The sequence below is a fragment of the Gallinula chloropus genome (assembly GCF_964237585.1).
Source record: "Gallinula chloropus genome assembly, chromosome: 5".
Taxonomy (NCBI): Eukaryota; Metazoa; Chordata; class Aves; order Gruiformes; family Rallidae; genus Gallinula; species Gallinula chloropus.
In genome coordinates, this window is record NC_140090.1 from 47,179,852 (window position 1) to 47,197,291 (window position 17,440).

General features: G+C 48.8%; 1 protein-coding gene across 1 annotated transcript in view; it reads right to left on the reverse strand.

The window, feature by feature from the left end:
- The window catches only part of ASCC1 (activating signal cointegrator 1 complex subunit 1), a 35,726-nt gene that overhangs the window by 11,263 nt on the left and 7,023 nt on the right, over positions 1 to 17,440 (reverse strand). Inside the window, exons 5-8 of the mRNA XM_084264784.1 lie at positions 13,123 to 13,259; positions 10,944 to 11,063; positions 6,944 to 7,068; positions 4,996 to 5,075 (exon numbers count right to left, since the gene is read on the reverse strand). Coding sequence (XP_084120910.1) covers positions 4,996 to 5,075; positions 6,944 to 7,068; positions 10,944 to 11,063; positions 13,123 to 13,259 — 462 coding nt within the window. The remainder of the gene's footprint in view (positions 1 to 4,995; positions 5,076 to 6,943; positions 7,069 to 10,943; positions 11,064 to 13,122; positions 13,260 to 17,440) is intronic.

Sequence of the window (17,440 nt, forward strand, 5' to 3'; positions counted from 1 at the left end):
TTTATGATCTTCTCAGCAAATCCTCCCTCTTCCAGCACTCACAGCAGCCACTAAAATTACTCAGAGAGGTGCTGAGCACCTCTGCAAAAGAAAGAGGCTTCTTTTTACAGAAAGGTCACCAAATGGGTGTCACATGTGGGCAAGTTAGCACAAACCTCCCGCACTGCCTTCTCCACAGCATGGCCTCTCAGCCCTCCCTGAATACCTCCAACGGTGCCTTGCTGCTCTCCTCCAGGCCCCAAACACTTCAACAAAGGTATTTTCCCCCCGGACTGATTTTTCAAATGATTCCCATTTCACCAAATGCAAATAATGTGAACAAGCCTCCCCGTCCCCAGAATATCATCTGTAGGAAAGCATTTTCATGGCCACCCCGATTTAATCCCCTTTCTCCCCCCCACCCCCAAGACCATACAACTCTTGATCTCCAGCCTCATCTGCTCAACTGCAACATTCTCCCACCCCACTGTTGCTCTAATTGCACACTGCTGAGCCCCCTCAATCGTTTCAGCATCCCTCGATAATGGCAGGATCAGAACTGAAGGCAAAAATCCTCTCCTCTGCAAAGCAGCCTTACAGCTTTTCATTTCTGCTTCTGATTCCTCTGTAAAGCCACAGTGAGGAAAGCACAGGCTTGTTTCTGATCTTACAGCGACGTCGCACCATGATCTCTTGCTCAGCCTGCTCTCACCCCAGTGGGTTTCTGTTTGGTATTTTTAACTCTGTAAACTTTCTGAGCAGGCACCTCCCATCAGGTACTTGTTGCAGCTCCAGGTTCTATTTGGGATATATACCTTCATCACCTCGCTGAGGGAAACAACATGTCCTTACCCTTTCTGAACAGCAGGCGGTCTAACACCAGTTCTCTGACCCTTTGATTTCACCTCAGCTTAAAAAAACACCAGGAAAAGACTGCCTCCTTAAATTCACTAACAGAAGTTAGGCAGAGAAGGCTTGGGTACCGAAGCCCGCAGAACCTGAGAAGCACTCCTCATCTGCAAGCAGAGTTGGTCACAGTGGCACTGCACTGGGACAGATGTCAATTTGTTTAGCACTCAGCTGGTTTGGGGTGTTTGGAGCAGTGAGGGAGTTTATACAGGTCAAGATATTTTGTTTTCATTGTTCTCTCTATATATGTCACTGCATTAAATGTCTTAAACCAAACTGCTACACGCTCCCATCCAGCAAGATAAAAAGAGTAACAGAGCACGCTACCAGATCCATGTGCTGTGATGCGCTCTCTTCTAACCCCACTCTATCAGTCAGTAACTGCACTTTCCCCTGCTCCAAAGCAGATACCATCCCATAATTGAATATGCTGCATGCAGGCTTCAAAAGAGAAGAGAACTTTATTATATTACACCTTGTCCAACACAGAAGTGTTCCAGAGCAGTTCTGCAGCCCAGATGCTCTGCTCCCACTGCATCTGTCACTGCTTCGATCAATCTCGCTCCCAGTCCTGCATCCCAGTAGAAAGTGTCCCCAACGCCCTGAGACACAAGACGTGCAGCTTTTTGCCACTGCCCCCTCAATATTTAATCTTAGAAGCTATTAAAGCACAGATCTGTGCTAAGTCTTCTGTACTCAAAATTTACTCCCCTCTTGTTTGAACGTGGCAGAGGCCACCCTTTTTACTCCTCGCACCACAAGCCAAGAATAATTCCGGCTTAACCCAGTAAGAGTCCAGGTGGTTTTCTTTCTGCTGAAAGCCTTGCTTTCCTTTAAAAGTATAACAGAACAATTTGGCCAGGTGGTACCTTTGCATTTCTTTGCATTTTTTATTTATTCACCACAGCCTTAGCTTTTTCAGTAAGCGAAATAAATAAAAGCCCGGAGGCAGCCAAGCCTTGCCTCTGGAGATGCGGGCAGCTGTCCCAGCTGCCTCTGTGCCAGGGCTGTGCTGCTTGGCCAGCTGCGACGCAGGGCACACAGCCACTGCCCGGGAGGAGGCAACACAGAGGGGCTGCCAAACCAGCATCTCCCTGAGGCCTGTCCGCCCACCTGGCCTGACCCTTCTCTCACGGGGATAGAGCTGCTGCTGTCTTTCAGCTGTGAACTGCTGCCCCTTCACTCTGCTCTCTGAGAGATGATGCGCTTTGTTTCTGACCAGACCAAGATTTCGGTACGTGACTCGGATGTTCAAAGGAATCTCTCAGCTAGAATACATACATACATACATACAGCTCCATACGAAGAGGTTCATAAAGCATCCCCAGCTTCTTGGGACTAGAGCAGACAAACTCAATGCTCAAGCGCGATGCTCAGGAGACAAATCACTCAGCTGCTAGGTCACACGCTCCCTTGGGCTTTCAGCATCAGCCAGGCCAGGGAGTCTTTTTCACGGATATTCTTCAAGACAGGAGCGATTTAAACTCCTAAACGCAAATCTTCCTACAGAATCTATTTTCTGAGCAGTGTGGGAAGGTACCGGTCTGCAGAACCATTTATTAGCACAAATAGGAGTGTATGTTTAACTCCGCGGAACGGGTAGAACAAAGGATTATTAAATAAAATTCCGATTAGTTCCGCTGAAAGCAAAATACCAGCTGGAGCTGCGGGTAATGCAGGCATGCTATCAGCAAACATGTGCTGCCAGCGCATCTGCACACACCCACCCCCCTAGCTCTGACCGCAGGGGAGCCTCAAGCTGGTGCAGCAGAACCAAGACGTCTTCATCGTGCTCTGCTCTCCGACAGCTCGAGTCCTGCCCTCCGCCAGGCAAAGCCTTTGGGCACCCCTACAGCACTGGCTGGGGCTACACCACAGGAACGATAGCGACGAAACCCAGGTTTTGCGACTCGGTGCCCTCCTACCAGCAGCCATGCTTTGTGGGTTTTCCAAGTGGGAAGGCTGCCACCCAAACACAGCTATTGCCGAGTTCCCACTGCCTGGAAACACGGGCATGGCGTGTGGCTCTACCTACAAGAGGACGGCACTGCAAACCGGCCTGCCTAACTGCAGCCATCTTCATTAACAGCCCATCGTTTAGATCCCGTTGCAAAAGTTAATGAAGCCACTTTGTGAGAGGGCAGCCTCCCCGAGCAGAAGATAAATAATGTATATAAAAGGGGGCTGGGAGGGAGCTGGCGCATCCTTGCAAGGTCATGCTAGAATGCATCAGTGGCTGGCTGAGGCTGGGCTCCTCTGGTAAGAAGCCTGGAGCTATTTATGACTCATGTAATTAATTAATGCCAACGGGCGTTCTGCTGCAGGCACGTGGGAGACCAAAGGGAAATACGAAGCGAGCAGGTTAGGAAACGTAGTGGAGGTGGGGGAGAAGGATGACATTTCTTGCGGCAAGACATGCTTTGAAGTAATTATCAACAGTCCAAACAGCCAGCAGCTCTTCTGGCTACATCAGTACAAAATCAATTAGGAGCTTTAAAAACGCACTGGCTCATTTTTTTTCCCTGAGAGCACCAAGACTAAGCAGCAGCCATCTGAGGAAGGGCAGCAGCATTTCTAAGCGCCACACACCACGAGACCCACAGATCCTCAGAGCCCTGCGGCTTGGTCCACAAGTGGTGTGACCGGTAGAGGGAGCATCCTTAATGCCTTCCCAATCGTACGTGGGTTTGGATATGGAGCACCAAGACCGATGCCTGATTTTATGTCTCTCTGAAGTCTGAGGACAAGTTTAACATAGGTAAGAGAACAGAGCAAAGGGAAACATAGACGCAGGCATGAGTCCCTGCAGGCATGAGTCCCTGCAGGCACCACCTCGCCTTTTGGGAGCCCAGCTCTTGGAGCCCAGAGCTAACCAAAACTAGCGGGCAGCACTAAGGAAGGGAGCAGAATCTGTGGCTGTCCTGCTTCGGTTTGGAATCCTGCAGCCTCACACCAAACGCTCAACATGTGGCGATGCTGAGTCACAACACCACGCTTGCACAGACCATTTGAGGACAATGAGAGCTTAACCTAATTTTATCCCTTTGTCCTCTGCAAAGAGGAGATCAATCAGTTCCACTCCCTGCCTTCATAACCCCCTGCATTCAGTGCCTGATATATCACACAGGCAAACTGTAAAAACAAATAAAGTGCAACCTTTCCCTCCTCTGGTGCCCTAAAGTCCTTCTGGGCTGTCCAGCTCCCACCCAGCCTGCATCCTCTCTAACGTCTCTCTGTTGCCAGATTATCTTCTACAGTTCCCAAACGTATCCATGCATTGTCCTGTACTCCCTTCTTATTGTAGCTGCCTGCAATGAATCCCCTCACACCAGCCAGGACTGCAAATTTGCTTACACACCAGTGATGTGTTCCATTCCCACTTCTCTCTGCTTGCCCTTTCTCTCTGGACACTTGGAGGGGCAAAGCACCAGAGCTTCAGTCTGATGCTGCCAGCTGGATGGGCAGCACAAGCTGCCCACAGTCTCAGGCCTGATGGGCAAAGCCTGGGAGGCTGCAGGATGCTTCCCTTTGAGCCTTTCCCACCTCCATGGTCTGGGGGATCTCTCTTCCTACCCTCTGATCACTGCCAAAGCCCTCAGATCCTGGCTGGTGGGACTCCCTGCTGCTATCTGCTATTTTTCTAAAGCAAACCCATCCAAATCAATACACAGAGACTAAAAAAAGAAGGGAAAAAAAAGTGAAACAGCCGTCAGATTTAGTTTCATAAATATATATGAGCGAGTAGAACAAGAGCAACAACGTACTCCTTTATGGTGGGCTGAGAATCGACACAAGTCTCAGTCTCCAGGGTAAAACACGAGCAAAGTAAACGACAACACGAACACCCACTTAGCATTCGTGCTACATACTCTTGATCTGAGCCTCACCAGCTTTAAGAACGCTTCTGTTAAATACTGTAATGCTCCCAATTACAAGTGATCTGGATTGTTTATTTTCTAAACAGCTTTTCTATACCCAGCGCCCCCCAACCTTGCCCCAGGAGATCCCATAAGCCTAGAACAAAAGCAGTCTTGAAGAGGTATTTCACCTCTTTTGGCTATATAATATCCATAGCTGGCTCGATTTCCCTAATTGTTTCATACTGACCTTGAGGATATTCCGGGCGTTAAACGACTCCCGTTCTTTGAAAGATGATTTACCAGCCATTGTAGTGCTTTGCTCTTCAGCTGTAAAGGGAAAAGCCAGCACCAGAATGAGCTTCAGATGGGAGAACTGTGTGTGCTGTACTTCACCCCCCCACTCTCTCCCTCCCCAAAGTCAGCTGCCAGCTAATAAACCATATTTGTCCAGTGCAAAAACACTTCCACTTTGATTTTAAAGAGAACAAGGCTGCATACACAGGAATCAGCAACTCTATCAGGATCACCTATGTTACCTGGAGGAAAGACCCTACATCATAGCAACTGCTAGGCTTATTCTGGAGGGCTGATGACCAATCAGTTCTCTCTGCCTGATTTTAATGCCACATCCTGCCAGGGTGAGAGTCAGCACCGTGAACGCTTGCATCGCCTGGAATGGCACCAAATACCAGACCCTGAGCAAAGCAGCACAATGTCAGGCTCCATCCAGGCAGCACCTATGCAAACCTCCACTGCCTGCTCCGGGAAGGACATCCATGTGGTGTGTATGCTTCTGCGGGGTGGGCACACAGCCACGCACACAGACATCAAGAATAGCAACCTAGGCCTGCAGCAAGTGCCAAAATGCCTACGTCTTAGATCCATTTCCCCAGAGCTTGTCTGGGTTTTTATATAAGCCCTAAGTACATGATCTGTTCTTTCCACGGGACCTCTGCCTGGCTCGGTGAATATACTCACCATTTCTTTTCCATCTCCATCATTAACTATGAAGTCCTGCTGACACCTAGTATGCTGTTCAAATCCTGTATCGAATAGGAAGCGACCCATCCAGCTATCTGTGTAACGCTCTTGTCGTTGCGTCTGCATGCCCCACAGGTTCAGTGAGAACACATACTCACACCGCCAGGCACGGCTGCCTGCATGCCTCCCCTAACAGAGGGCCGCACTGGCACGTCAGGCTTACCTTCTCACCAATTTTTGGGACTGTTTGAGCATGCTAAGCACCATACTTTCAGGTTACTAACGCCTGACTACGCTTACCTGACTAGTAGCAGCCCCCACCCCAAAGTGTGCACTCAGAAAACCCCAACACCTGCTGTTCCCCCTGTCCACACAGGCTCACAGAAGCAGTACTGGGACAACACCTGACATAACCGAAACCTATCGGCACTGTACAGAGGCTGCGCCAGGGAACCTACACAAAGCATTAGCGTGGTGCTGTCAAGGCATGCAAAGTACATGCTGGCAGCAGAGCACATATGTGTCAGCACAGGGAGAACAAGGCTGCAATACACTGCCCCTCCTGACAGGCAATGCATCCCAGGCAGCTTTGTAAAGTACAATCACATGAGGGTGATGCTGCAGGCTGCTAGAATGGGCAATCTTTGCGCAGAGGCAGCAGACATGGTACGCTCAGTAACAACTCATGTTCAGCCTCGCAGCCATCAGAATCTGATTTAACAAGAAGGGTGCTGGAATCACATCCCTACATCAACAGGTGAACTTTAACTCGACCAAAGAGGATCACGTTTTTGTCTTGTTTAAAAGGTCAGCACAGCACGTCAAGTTGTTACTGAATTTCAGTGTAATGTTGAGGCACAGAGAGCCCAAGGCCTCATACATACTTGAAGGCATTCCTCTCCGTCCCAGATCTCAAGAGTGCTACTGGGTGATAGTGTTTCTGAAGTGATGACAAAGAATCTCAGAAAGGATCCAGAAAATGCTCAGAGCATGCCTACCTTACCCAACTCTGCTGACTGCTTTTTTGTTTTCTTGTGTGTTTCAGGTAGTGAAACCCCTCTGCCCCAACAACTCTGTGGGTTGTTTGGAGATTACAGAAAAAAATATAACCAAAAAATTAAAAAAAAAAAAAGAAACATGAAAGGCAACAGAAGCATTTCCTGTTCAGAGGTGCTACATCCAATGTACTTATCAGTAAGGATCGGGATACCTACCACTTGGATCTTTCCTGAAGAGAGTGTTCATGACTGTAGCATGCAGTTTCACCCTATCCCATTCTTTAAGCATCAGGCCGGAGGCTACGAACCTTTCCACCAGCTGATCAGCAATCGCCTGCAACCTAGCAAGGAAAAAAGAGGAAAAACAGAGCAGTGTAAACCCAGGAGAAACCCCTCTGCCATCAGTGTCTCCCTTTTCAGCCAGCATCTGCAAAACAGTCTCTTCACGCCCACAGGGAAAAGGACCTGGTCCCTGATGGAAGGTGAACACAACCATCAGGATTCAGTTGTAACAGAGGAACCTCTGGCTGTTTCACAAAGCTTCCTCTGCAATCACTTCTGCTGTGCGTGTTCTATGAGGAAGGGCTGATTTAGCAAGGCAAAGAGCTTGTTCGCAGTGACAGATGTTTCTGGGACTTGAAAGATTCATCTTTCTACTGCCAGGAACCACAATGTGACTCTCCTAATAAACACCAAAACCTGCACACCTGCAGGATGCCTGCAGCACCTCGACTCTCTCAAAGACCTGCTCTGACTGTGACCTGACCTATCTGGTGTGCTGGGCTGGATCTCTGACCCTCTCCACCCCAAATAAGCAACTCTGTCAGCGGGCTTAATTTCTGGGGGAGCCCAGAATGTCCTGGCAGACAAACCCAGACGGCACGCTCCAGTGAACGCTCCAGCTTTGGAGCTACTGAGAAAGCATTCAAAGGACTTAGTCCCACCTTGTCTGGCTTCAATCACAAATGAAAGTGTTTGTGGCTTTCCTAGGACAGGCAGCAGGAGCAGGTAAGTGATGGCAGCAGTGCCCTCACATATCCTATGCCTGAAGATCTGAAGGAACTTCCAGGCTGTCCCCCCACAAAGCTTCTGGAGTGCCCCAGCCTTACCAAAAGCACTAAGGATGCACTAGAACAGGAACTCCTGATCTTCCAAAACAAGGCAAGAGCGAGTTACAGTGTATGCCAAAGAGGCTCCTCTCACCACACCCGAGGGGTTCGACAGCTCCCTGCTCCACCAGGTCCCACCACTCTAGTGTGGTCTCTCTAAAGCTGCTCCTCCAACACCCCCACCCCCACCCCTAGAACCCACGGGCTGCCAGGCCCTACACCACCACAGGTTTTGTACTGCCCCTCACGGGCTGCCAGTCCCCGTGCAATGATTTCAAGACTGTCAAACTACCAATTGTCACAGTTTTCTACCACTTTCTGGCTTTACATCAGCGATTTTTAAAATTAGCAATGACAAAGATTAAATGAATATCATTACAGACAATACTAGAACAAATTAACGGAGAATAGCTCAAGTGAAAATGGTGCTTTATTACGTTATAAAGTTAATCAAGGAAATAAAACAAATTAGAATGAATTATAATGGAAATTATTTGCCACGTGGGAGGCATCAGAGCATGATCCCTCCCTCAGTCTGAGCCATTATATGTGCAGAAGGGCTTGCCAACTCCTAATTCCGTCTGCAGTTATGCAACCTAAGTCAGGGTAAATCAAATCTCCTGCTTTATAACTTAAGCTGATCAAGATCATCCAAAAGATCAGGAAGGAACTCCACCCTTCAGCCATGCTAGGAACTACACAGAGCTGGCAAGATGTCTTGCATGAGACAGGAAGGCACATACCTCTCAAAATGTGGGCTGCAGCAGTCAGATCCAGCACAGCAAACCACGTGGCTGCCTCTCTCCTCTAGCACTGCCTTTGCAGCTGAGACATTCTGCTTCCTACCTGCTTTCCCCATTTCCCCGAGCAAAGCTTGGTGGGTTTTAGCAGGCAAGAGGTGCACAGAGCTGCTCAGCAGCCATCTGCCTGGCAGACCAGAAAACAAAGTGGGGTTTTCTGGAGGGATCAACATTTGTCTCCTCTTTATAATCACCTCCTGGGCCAGAATCTCAAAGGAAGCAAAAGCAGCTTTTGCTGCCTGCCATCAACACAAGAGTATCTCCCTTCCCCCCTGCAAAGCTGAGTGTTTTATGTATGCTCTCTAACAGTGAAGGGACTGTTCCGGGGGAGAAGCACCAGATGGGCTAATGCGCAGGTGAGGGCAGGACTGGCCTGGGCCAAAGATAAAAACTTTAAGTCTCTTGGCCCTCTCTGAGCACGCTGACAGACAGTGAGCAAAAAAGGTGTTGTGGAAGAGAAGTCTGGCAGCCTCCAGATGCCATGCAAAGCACAAGATCCAGATTGGTCACAACCTCATCAAACAGATCTCTGAAGGGCAGAGGAGACATCGGCCCTTTTTCAAAGTCAGGAGGGGGGCGGGGGGCGGCAGGGCAGGGTCATTGTCAGTTTCAAGGCAAGGAGGATTTAAAGAGCTCACTTCTCTCCCCTGCCAAAATCAGCTCGACCACCACTACTGCACACCAGCACTTTCTGTTAGCATTGTGACCGAGTTCTCAACTGAAGAGATATGGCTGGCATCTGAAGCAGCACCGGCAACTCGAGCTGTCCCCAAGCGCAGGCAGACATCACTGCCTGACTTCAGGCCCTAGTTCCACTCCTCAGCGCCTCTTTGTCAGTTCCTCAGGTCGCAGGCATATTTTCAGATGCAAGCAGACTCGCAAGCACCATGCCTCAGAGATGATCCACAGTTCAGTGACTCAGGAGAAGAGAGACCCATAGCTCAGCTCTCTGGGCTTTCTATAGCAAACGCACAGAAAGGCGTTTGGGTCACCCCAGTGTCTGCCCCCACCTTGACTTTCTGAGTGCTGCTGCCTTGTTTCTCCTTGCACTTCTCTTGGGTTTCCTGGCTGATCTCTATCCTGGTTCTCCACCTGACCCCAGCCCCCTGCCCCTCCCCTGCCCCCCTTCCCCCCCCCCATTTGTTTTATCATGCCTCTTTCAGGGTTCAGACAGACTTAAAAGCAGAAAAGCCAAAAAGAGGAAAAGATTTCCATTCCTACTGCCTCCCAGCAACTCTTACATTTTCATTTCCCCACCCATTTCCTTATCCTACTTCCGATCTCTTTACTTAAACACAGCCTCAAAAGTGTGGTTTTAAGCAGGACCCCTGTGCCCGCCCCCCTGCCCTGCCTTGTCTCCTCAGCCCTCAGGGAAAGGAGATGCCCGAACATGTCCTTTCTTCCCTCCTCCAGCTGCACCGCTCCTGCTCTTGTGCTTCCCTGCTAGCTCCTGCCATCCTCTAGCAACGGGAATGGATGCACAATGGCAGCGCTGCCAGGAAAAGTCTCAGGCTTAGGGAGAGAAGGCTAAAGGAATTTTGGCTACTCCCCTACACTGTTCAGCACCCATCTCACAACTGGCAGCACATCTCTAACATTTCCCCAGTCTTCCAGAAAGCACCAAGAACAAAGGCCGTGCTGCCACTGGTCAAAAACAAGAGGGAGGAAGGCTGTCCAGACACAGCCATATGTTAGGCAGCGCTGCCTACGGAGCTAACACCATCAGCTGCAGCGGCGAACGGGAAGCGCACACACGTACTGACAGCCAGGCTTCGAGATGTCACACCAGCGACTCGGAAGATGGGATGTGTCACACCTAGTGCCTGTTCCAAACTGCTTACAGACACCAAACCCAACTCTGCCACCAAGCCATGCTTTTCCAAGGAGCTTCTGGTGTAACTGGGTTTTAAAAATAATTAAGTGCTTCAGAATACACTTGCCAGGCTGTCCAGATTAATCTGGATTGCAGGTTGGGAACTAGACAGCAGAGGCTAAGCTGTCCTGCCTTCTAAGTCATCTCAGGAGTATCTCCTTGGCCATCTTCTCACCGCACAAGCCACGACACCATTATTCAATCTGACAGACTGCTACAGAAACAAATGACATCTTTCAGCCGCACCACCAGTGACTGATTTAAGAAGCAAACACATCACTGCCTTAACTGGTTTAGGAAGCAAGAACGACTTCATCTTCCTGACTGCCAGCCAAAGGACCAGTAGTGGTACCCACCAGATTTCTCTGGCACACTGGCTACTGCTGCCGCCACACTTTAAGGAGGAATAGAAGAAAGGAGCTTGGGGAACTCACTTGTCTGAGCCATCCTTCATGTGGACTTTGGCATAAAGGACGTCCGTCATGGCAGGGTCGTCATTCATGTACTCCACTCCTGCCACCTCCACCATCAGGGACTCACCGCCGGCTATCTGGCTGCAATGTAAGAAATCCCTTCTGTTAAAAACCAAAACACCACACCTGCTTTTGAAACACAGTGCATAGTACACGCATTAAATATTTTGGTTTACTAAGAGAATGGCATAAAATACACTTTTTATTACAGTTAACCACAAATTTGAGGTTAAGTGGGACTTCAGTGTTACATAGACCCCATGGGGCAGTGAACTCCACTGAGGAGTTCTTCCCATTCCCATATCTTTCAGGTTGTTTGCACTGAAAAAATCCCACAACCTAAAAAAAAAACAACCCAAAAACCGGTCCCTAAGTGCTAAGCCTGGAAGGCTGTAGCAGCTGTCCTCAAGAAATCCTGTAAAAGCCTTCAGACACGCATTAAGTCAACTTGCCAGAGTTCACAGGCCATCTCCACGCCGAGATCTCCAGTTCCATTTCAGAAAACCCACCCGCAACAGAATGGTACGAGTTCCCACTGCAGAGGAGCTCCTGCCTTCCCTGCCAAGAGAGCGATCGTGACACAGAGCCTGCAGCTCGTTGAGCTTCCCAGGGAAAAGCACTTGATACAGAATGCAGTTTTAAGTACATTTCACGCTGGAAGTAAACAGGGCTGTTTAAAAATCAGCTCCAGTTACTCTCGCAGGAAGGCGAAACCAAAAATGCACGTGGGATGTAATATGCACTCCCACACCTGCAAACTCACTGCAAAACCTCTCTGCTTCCAAACATGCCACATCCTTGCCTTTACCACCAGAACGTCACAGGGTGCTGCAGTGAAAGCTTCCCTCTGAGTTAAGTGCCATTGTCTCGTAGAAAGTAAGGGCAGAAGTAACATGCGAGTTAACAATGTGAACGTGACTTGGCTTTACCACTGCTCACTTCTATTCAGCTTTCCCAAGAGATTCTGGGCAAAGCTTCCTGGATGGAATAAGGAGAGTGTCACTTCCCTTTACAGTACGTTTCCTGGGAGGAAGACAGCACAAGGGCACTGCCTGCATGTGAGGCCGAATATTCTAAGAAGAGGGTAAAGAGGGCACATCTGCCTTCACAAGGCACTGCCTGCGTTTGGTAAATGAACGCTGATGAAGGCTTCCATGGGTAGGAGAGAGCCCGAATTAACTTTCAAAGTATATTTATTTGAGCATTTGTAACCTAAATATTACGTTCAAGTACTGATTCCCCCCAGCACGCAAGGAAATGGGGAGTAAAGATTGTCCTCTGCCTCAGCGCAATCCACTTAGGGCACTTTGCAAATACCAGGGGCAGAGCTGTGCCCTGGAAACACGCTGAACCCTGGAAACATGGCTGAACCACCAGAGCTATCATTTTAAAAGCAGAGGTATGAATTTTGGCCATGCCACAGTTTCTCACAGATACTGGCTGGCACAGCATGGCTAATTCCTCACTTATAAATAAATTAATTAATATCAAGGCTCAGCACTCTATATGTAAAGGCTTTGCAGAAATAAAATAAAACAATCCCTCAGGCCACCTCTGATTTCTAAACTGAACAGAGATAAACTAATTATGGTGTCATTCAACCCCATTTACAGTTAAAGCCCTAACATCTGCAGCGAGGAAAGCCCCGGTCCAGGAGCAGCGGTGACTGCCTCAGACTGATTACTCACACGTGGCTCACGCTGGTTTCCCTGCACACAGCTCCCCGCATCAAGAAATGCATGTCAAGGACACCTCAGCATCTGCTCTGAGGCAGGAGGGAAGCAGCGTGTGCCAGAGCCCACTGCAGGCAACACACGGAGGTAATGGAGCTCGTCCTTCCCTCTGCAGCAGGCAGGGGACAATGGCACAAAAATAACAGGGACGCACGTGAGAAAGAAAGGAGCAGAGCAGGTTTTTGGGGAATGCTGAGGGTTTGAGCCGAGCAACGCTGTTAGACTCTTTGCGACCGCCTGCTGGTTTCTTCTGCTCCCATTTGAAATGTTTCAGCCTTTTTCTAAATTTCTGGAGTTGAAATAGACTATTGAGCTGCTTTTCTCTTCACTGTCCTTTGTCAAAGACAGCTTGCTGCCTTCCCCTCCAGTCACGCCCTTGGTGGTGACATCCCTTTTTTATCACTTACTCCACAAAGTCCTCTTTGCATCGCTGTAGGAGGTCACGCGCTTTCTGGATCTCTTGCTCATTCAGAAGTACCAGTGTCCCAAGAGTCAGGTGAAGCTTTGCAGGGTTCTGGAACAGGCTGCTGCTGACCCCATGATCCTACAAATCAATCAGCACATATAGGCATCTTATGTGCATGCACAGACCCACCCCCACCCCCCCATCAGTGGAATAAATACTACAGAGAACAAGAGAACAGGTACCACGCCACTGACAACAAACCTTTTCTCTCTGCATCACTGATCGGGTTGGCAGTGACTCAAAACTGAATCGAATAACAGGATTTTACAGGCTTTGAGAGCAGGCGAGGTGCAGCCCCCTGCCTCAGGTATGCTCCCCTGCTTGCCTTCTCATCAGAGCTGCCAAACAGCAGCTGGGAAGCTCCTTATGACAGGTTCTAACTCAAGACCCAGGAAGAGCAGCACAGGATTTCGAGAGGAGACTTCCAGAGCTGTCAAGGCGGCAGCTGCCATCAGCAACGAGCCCAACACAAGTCAGAACAGATTTAAAACTTGTGTCAAGTCAATTTTTTTGTGCAATAAAGCTGGAACCAGCTGTAGTGACAAGCTCTAAATGGTCTCTAAATCCTGCCTAAACACAGGATGCACCTCACAACACAAGCACAGCTAATACCAGCTCTGATAATTACATTTTTCTCATTCCCATGTGCCCTATAGTTTGCCGAGATGAATTAAGTTTAAAATCCCCCTTTATGAGAAGGGTTACGTGTTGTTGCTGGGTAAGAACTGTTCCCAGGTGGAGCCGCTGTTAAGTTCAGCTTTAAAAAAACATGTTCTTTTGTTCTAGGATATTTATAAAAATACCTTGAGGATGGTTAACACACCCATATTAAAACAATTATTTCCACTTAGCAGCCATTTCCCACCGGCGCATTAAATAACTTCCAATTTTAACTCCAGAAGAAGCCAACACTGCTTGCCAGGCCACTGAAGCCTTTCTCCATCTGGAAAAATTCACCACCTGAGAATGACAGCCTTGATGTTTCTAGCTGTGCCTTCAGACTTTGAAATAAACCCTTTCAGAGGTTTAAACACTGCAGTAGCTCAGCCCGACAGAGTTTAATGCTTCACATCCCACTCAGCATTTCTCATGTCTACTGACAACATCCATACTCTTCTTTACAGCAATGCTTATGAGCTGGACTAGGGACAAGCCAGCCAGCAACATGGCAGCCGGGAGTTTGCTCCGGCAGCTGCAGGCTGGCAAAGCGTGGCGGTCCCCGAAACAGAGAGCGCACCTTCCACTGCTGCTAATTACTTTATTGTGACTGAACCCCCAAATCATACCATGTTAGCAGCAGCAAGGCAGGCTGCAAACTGCAGCACAGTGCAGTCCAAAAGAAGAACAGACTAACTACCACAGGTACATCATGAGCCTCTGGAAGAGAGTTTTGATTACGGCCTTTTGAGATTTCATGGCTCCATCTCACTGCTGCCCACCTTCCTCTCTCAGCTGGAATTCATATCGCTGTTAGCACGCACAGGACACTATTCCTCTGTCAGCCTTTTTGCTCCGAGCGTATCTGCAGCCAGAGGATATTTGGCCCATCACAAAACAAGTTTCTCAGGTAAGAGCAACTGGGAAAAAGATTTATCCTTGCCACGGACAACCAGATGATGTCACTCCTACAGTATGCACAGATGATGTACAGTAAGGAGAAAGTAGTTTGCAGGTCGGAAAGCAAAAGCCCTACCCTCATTTTTTGCCCCAGCACAGTTTGTACTGTAAACATCAACCTGCCCCAAAAACAGCGTTTCCCCCTGAGCTTTCCAACACCTGAGCGTGGGCTGAGAGCTGACAAAGTGATGGCATGTCACCTCCACAAACCACGCTACCACTGCTGGGGAGATCTGCAGGCAAAAGCAGTGCACAGTGAGCAGGCCAAGACCTAGATAATCCTCCTGATTTACTCCCTAGTATTTCAGGGAGCTCCTAAAAACCCTGCTCACACCCCTACTCTTTCACAGGCCGGCAGATCCCACTTCTCCCACACATAAAGTAGATGCTACGTCAGAGGTAGCTCTCCCTGGAACAGGGAACGTTTCTGCGGGCGTCTTAGCAGCCCTTCATGGCTGGATGCTGCTCACTGAGATGCAAAAAATACCCCTTTGAACTCACTTATTTTAATGCCCAGTTATGATACGCTATCAGCAACCGCTGTGTCGCCTCACAGGAAGCTGCCCTATCCAGTAGTATCAGTCCTGATGAGCAGGGCCAGACAAAGGCAACACAGAGCCTAGGAGTAAGTGCTCAGAACTACTGCTGTGGGAAAAATCCCACCCTCCTCCAGGGAGGAGGTGCCCAAGAGACACGATCCTGTCCACACACTGATTTTTGGGCTTTATGGACATCTTCCAGAGACCTAAAAAACCCTCTCAAGGTAAAGGTACAACTCTAAAAGCAAGAGTGAGGAGTGAAATTCAGCATCAGAGATGGGCCTTGCTCCCCAAGCTCCTCTCTTAGCAACAAGCTCCCCTTTCACCAATTTTCCACCCACCTCCCTGTGCTGTGGAAGGTGTGACCCCTCACAGCACAAGTCACAGGGCTTGTGGCAAGCAGTGGCTTCCAACCCTATGGAAAGCAGAGTACCAGTTTAGGGGAGGCGAGGTGTCACAGCAGGGGACCCCCATATTCGACAGGGGAAGCTGAAAGCGGCCTTTTTGCAGGGACTCACCAGCAGATAAAAAGACAGAAAACAGACTCTATCGTCTCCCTAAAAATGTACTGTTCAAAATTGGGTTCTCCAAGGATGTACTGAGAGGTAGGAGGAATATCCCCCTTTACACACCGCCCGTATGTGAGGACTACCCATTTTACCTTATTCCTCTCCCTGATGCTGCCCTGTCACGGTCAAAAGAATCAACAACTCCTTTCCACTCAGTCTTAAAAATGCATTTTTTCCCTCCTTCCTGGTACTTAAGACTCCTACCTCTGCTCTCCTCCTTTAGAGAACACCGAGAGGGTTTTATCCAGTCTCCGCATGTCTTTTTGCAAAGCCCAAGCACATTGTTCCTCCAAGTCTAAGGCCTTATAAAGGAAACCACAGACCACACCACACTACAGGACTCCTACATGACAAGGCGAAGGATCAAACTCCTTGGCTTTTCCTCCCTGGCTGCATCCTCTCTACAGCCTTAAGAGCTTCCAGTGCTTGCAGACAGCTTTATTTTTTGGGGTTTCCTCCCTCCCCCAAACAGGATACAGCACGCCTGCTATATGCCCTTTCCCACCCTGCTCCACAAACAAAGGAGCAAGCCAGAAAAAACAGCATTCCCTCAGAAATGCCTGAAGAGCTGTGGGCTGAAAAACCCTGCCCATTTTCTGTCCCTTCCCCTCTGAGATACAATACCTCATTACCGATGTTTGATATTTACAGGTTGCCATATATTACAGCAATCATATTTCTTTTCCGTGCCTCATCTGCAGCCTGTTAAGACTGGGAACACAGCTCTGAAAGACCCAACTGTGATTTTTTTTCCCAAGGCAATATTGCTGCAATGTCTCTCCCCTTTTCCACCTGCATCCTCAGACATTTCACTTCTCCTCACTCTGACACCTACGTGACTGTAGAAGGAGAATTCCAAGGTCATTCAGTCATCTGGACCTCCCACTGCACCACAGCAGCAATGAGCCTGCCCAGGTGAGCCGCCTCCCCATATTTATATTAAATTAGCCTCAGAAGAGCCTCCCCTCAGCCCTGCTTCATTGCCTGTCAGCCCTGACCACACCACAGTGTGAATGACACCTGAAGTGTTCCATATTTCAACGCAAGCTTCGTCTCACAAAAGGTCTTAAAGACACATACACACAAAAAGTTAGAAAGCATATTCCCACCAACATGATCCTATGCGATAAAATATAAATGAATGGTTGTCATGGTAACTGCTTCAGAGGGAAATAAAGTCCCTCACAAATGCTTAATGGCCAGAAGAAATCCTCACACCCGCACACCTGGTCCTTTCCCTTCCCTGCCATTATTCCCAAGCTTCATTCAAGGACTGGAGTTTACCTAACCCTGCCATGTTTCGCACCAGCAAATTGCAACAGGAGGAGAAGCGCGCCGCTGCTGTCACCGAAACCTATTCAGATTTCTCCACCTACCCCGAGAAATCCCGTTGCTGTGGACAAATCTATAAGCTCTCTTATTGCTCTGCAAGGCACAGTTTTGAATTACTGTTTTTCATTACTGATGTGCTTTCTAGCAGACCCTGCTGTGAGATAAAGTGGTATTAGAGTGGCATTACCGGCTGGCGGAGTGA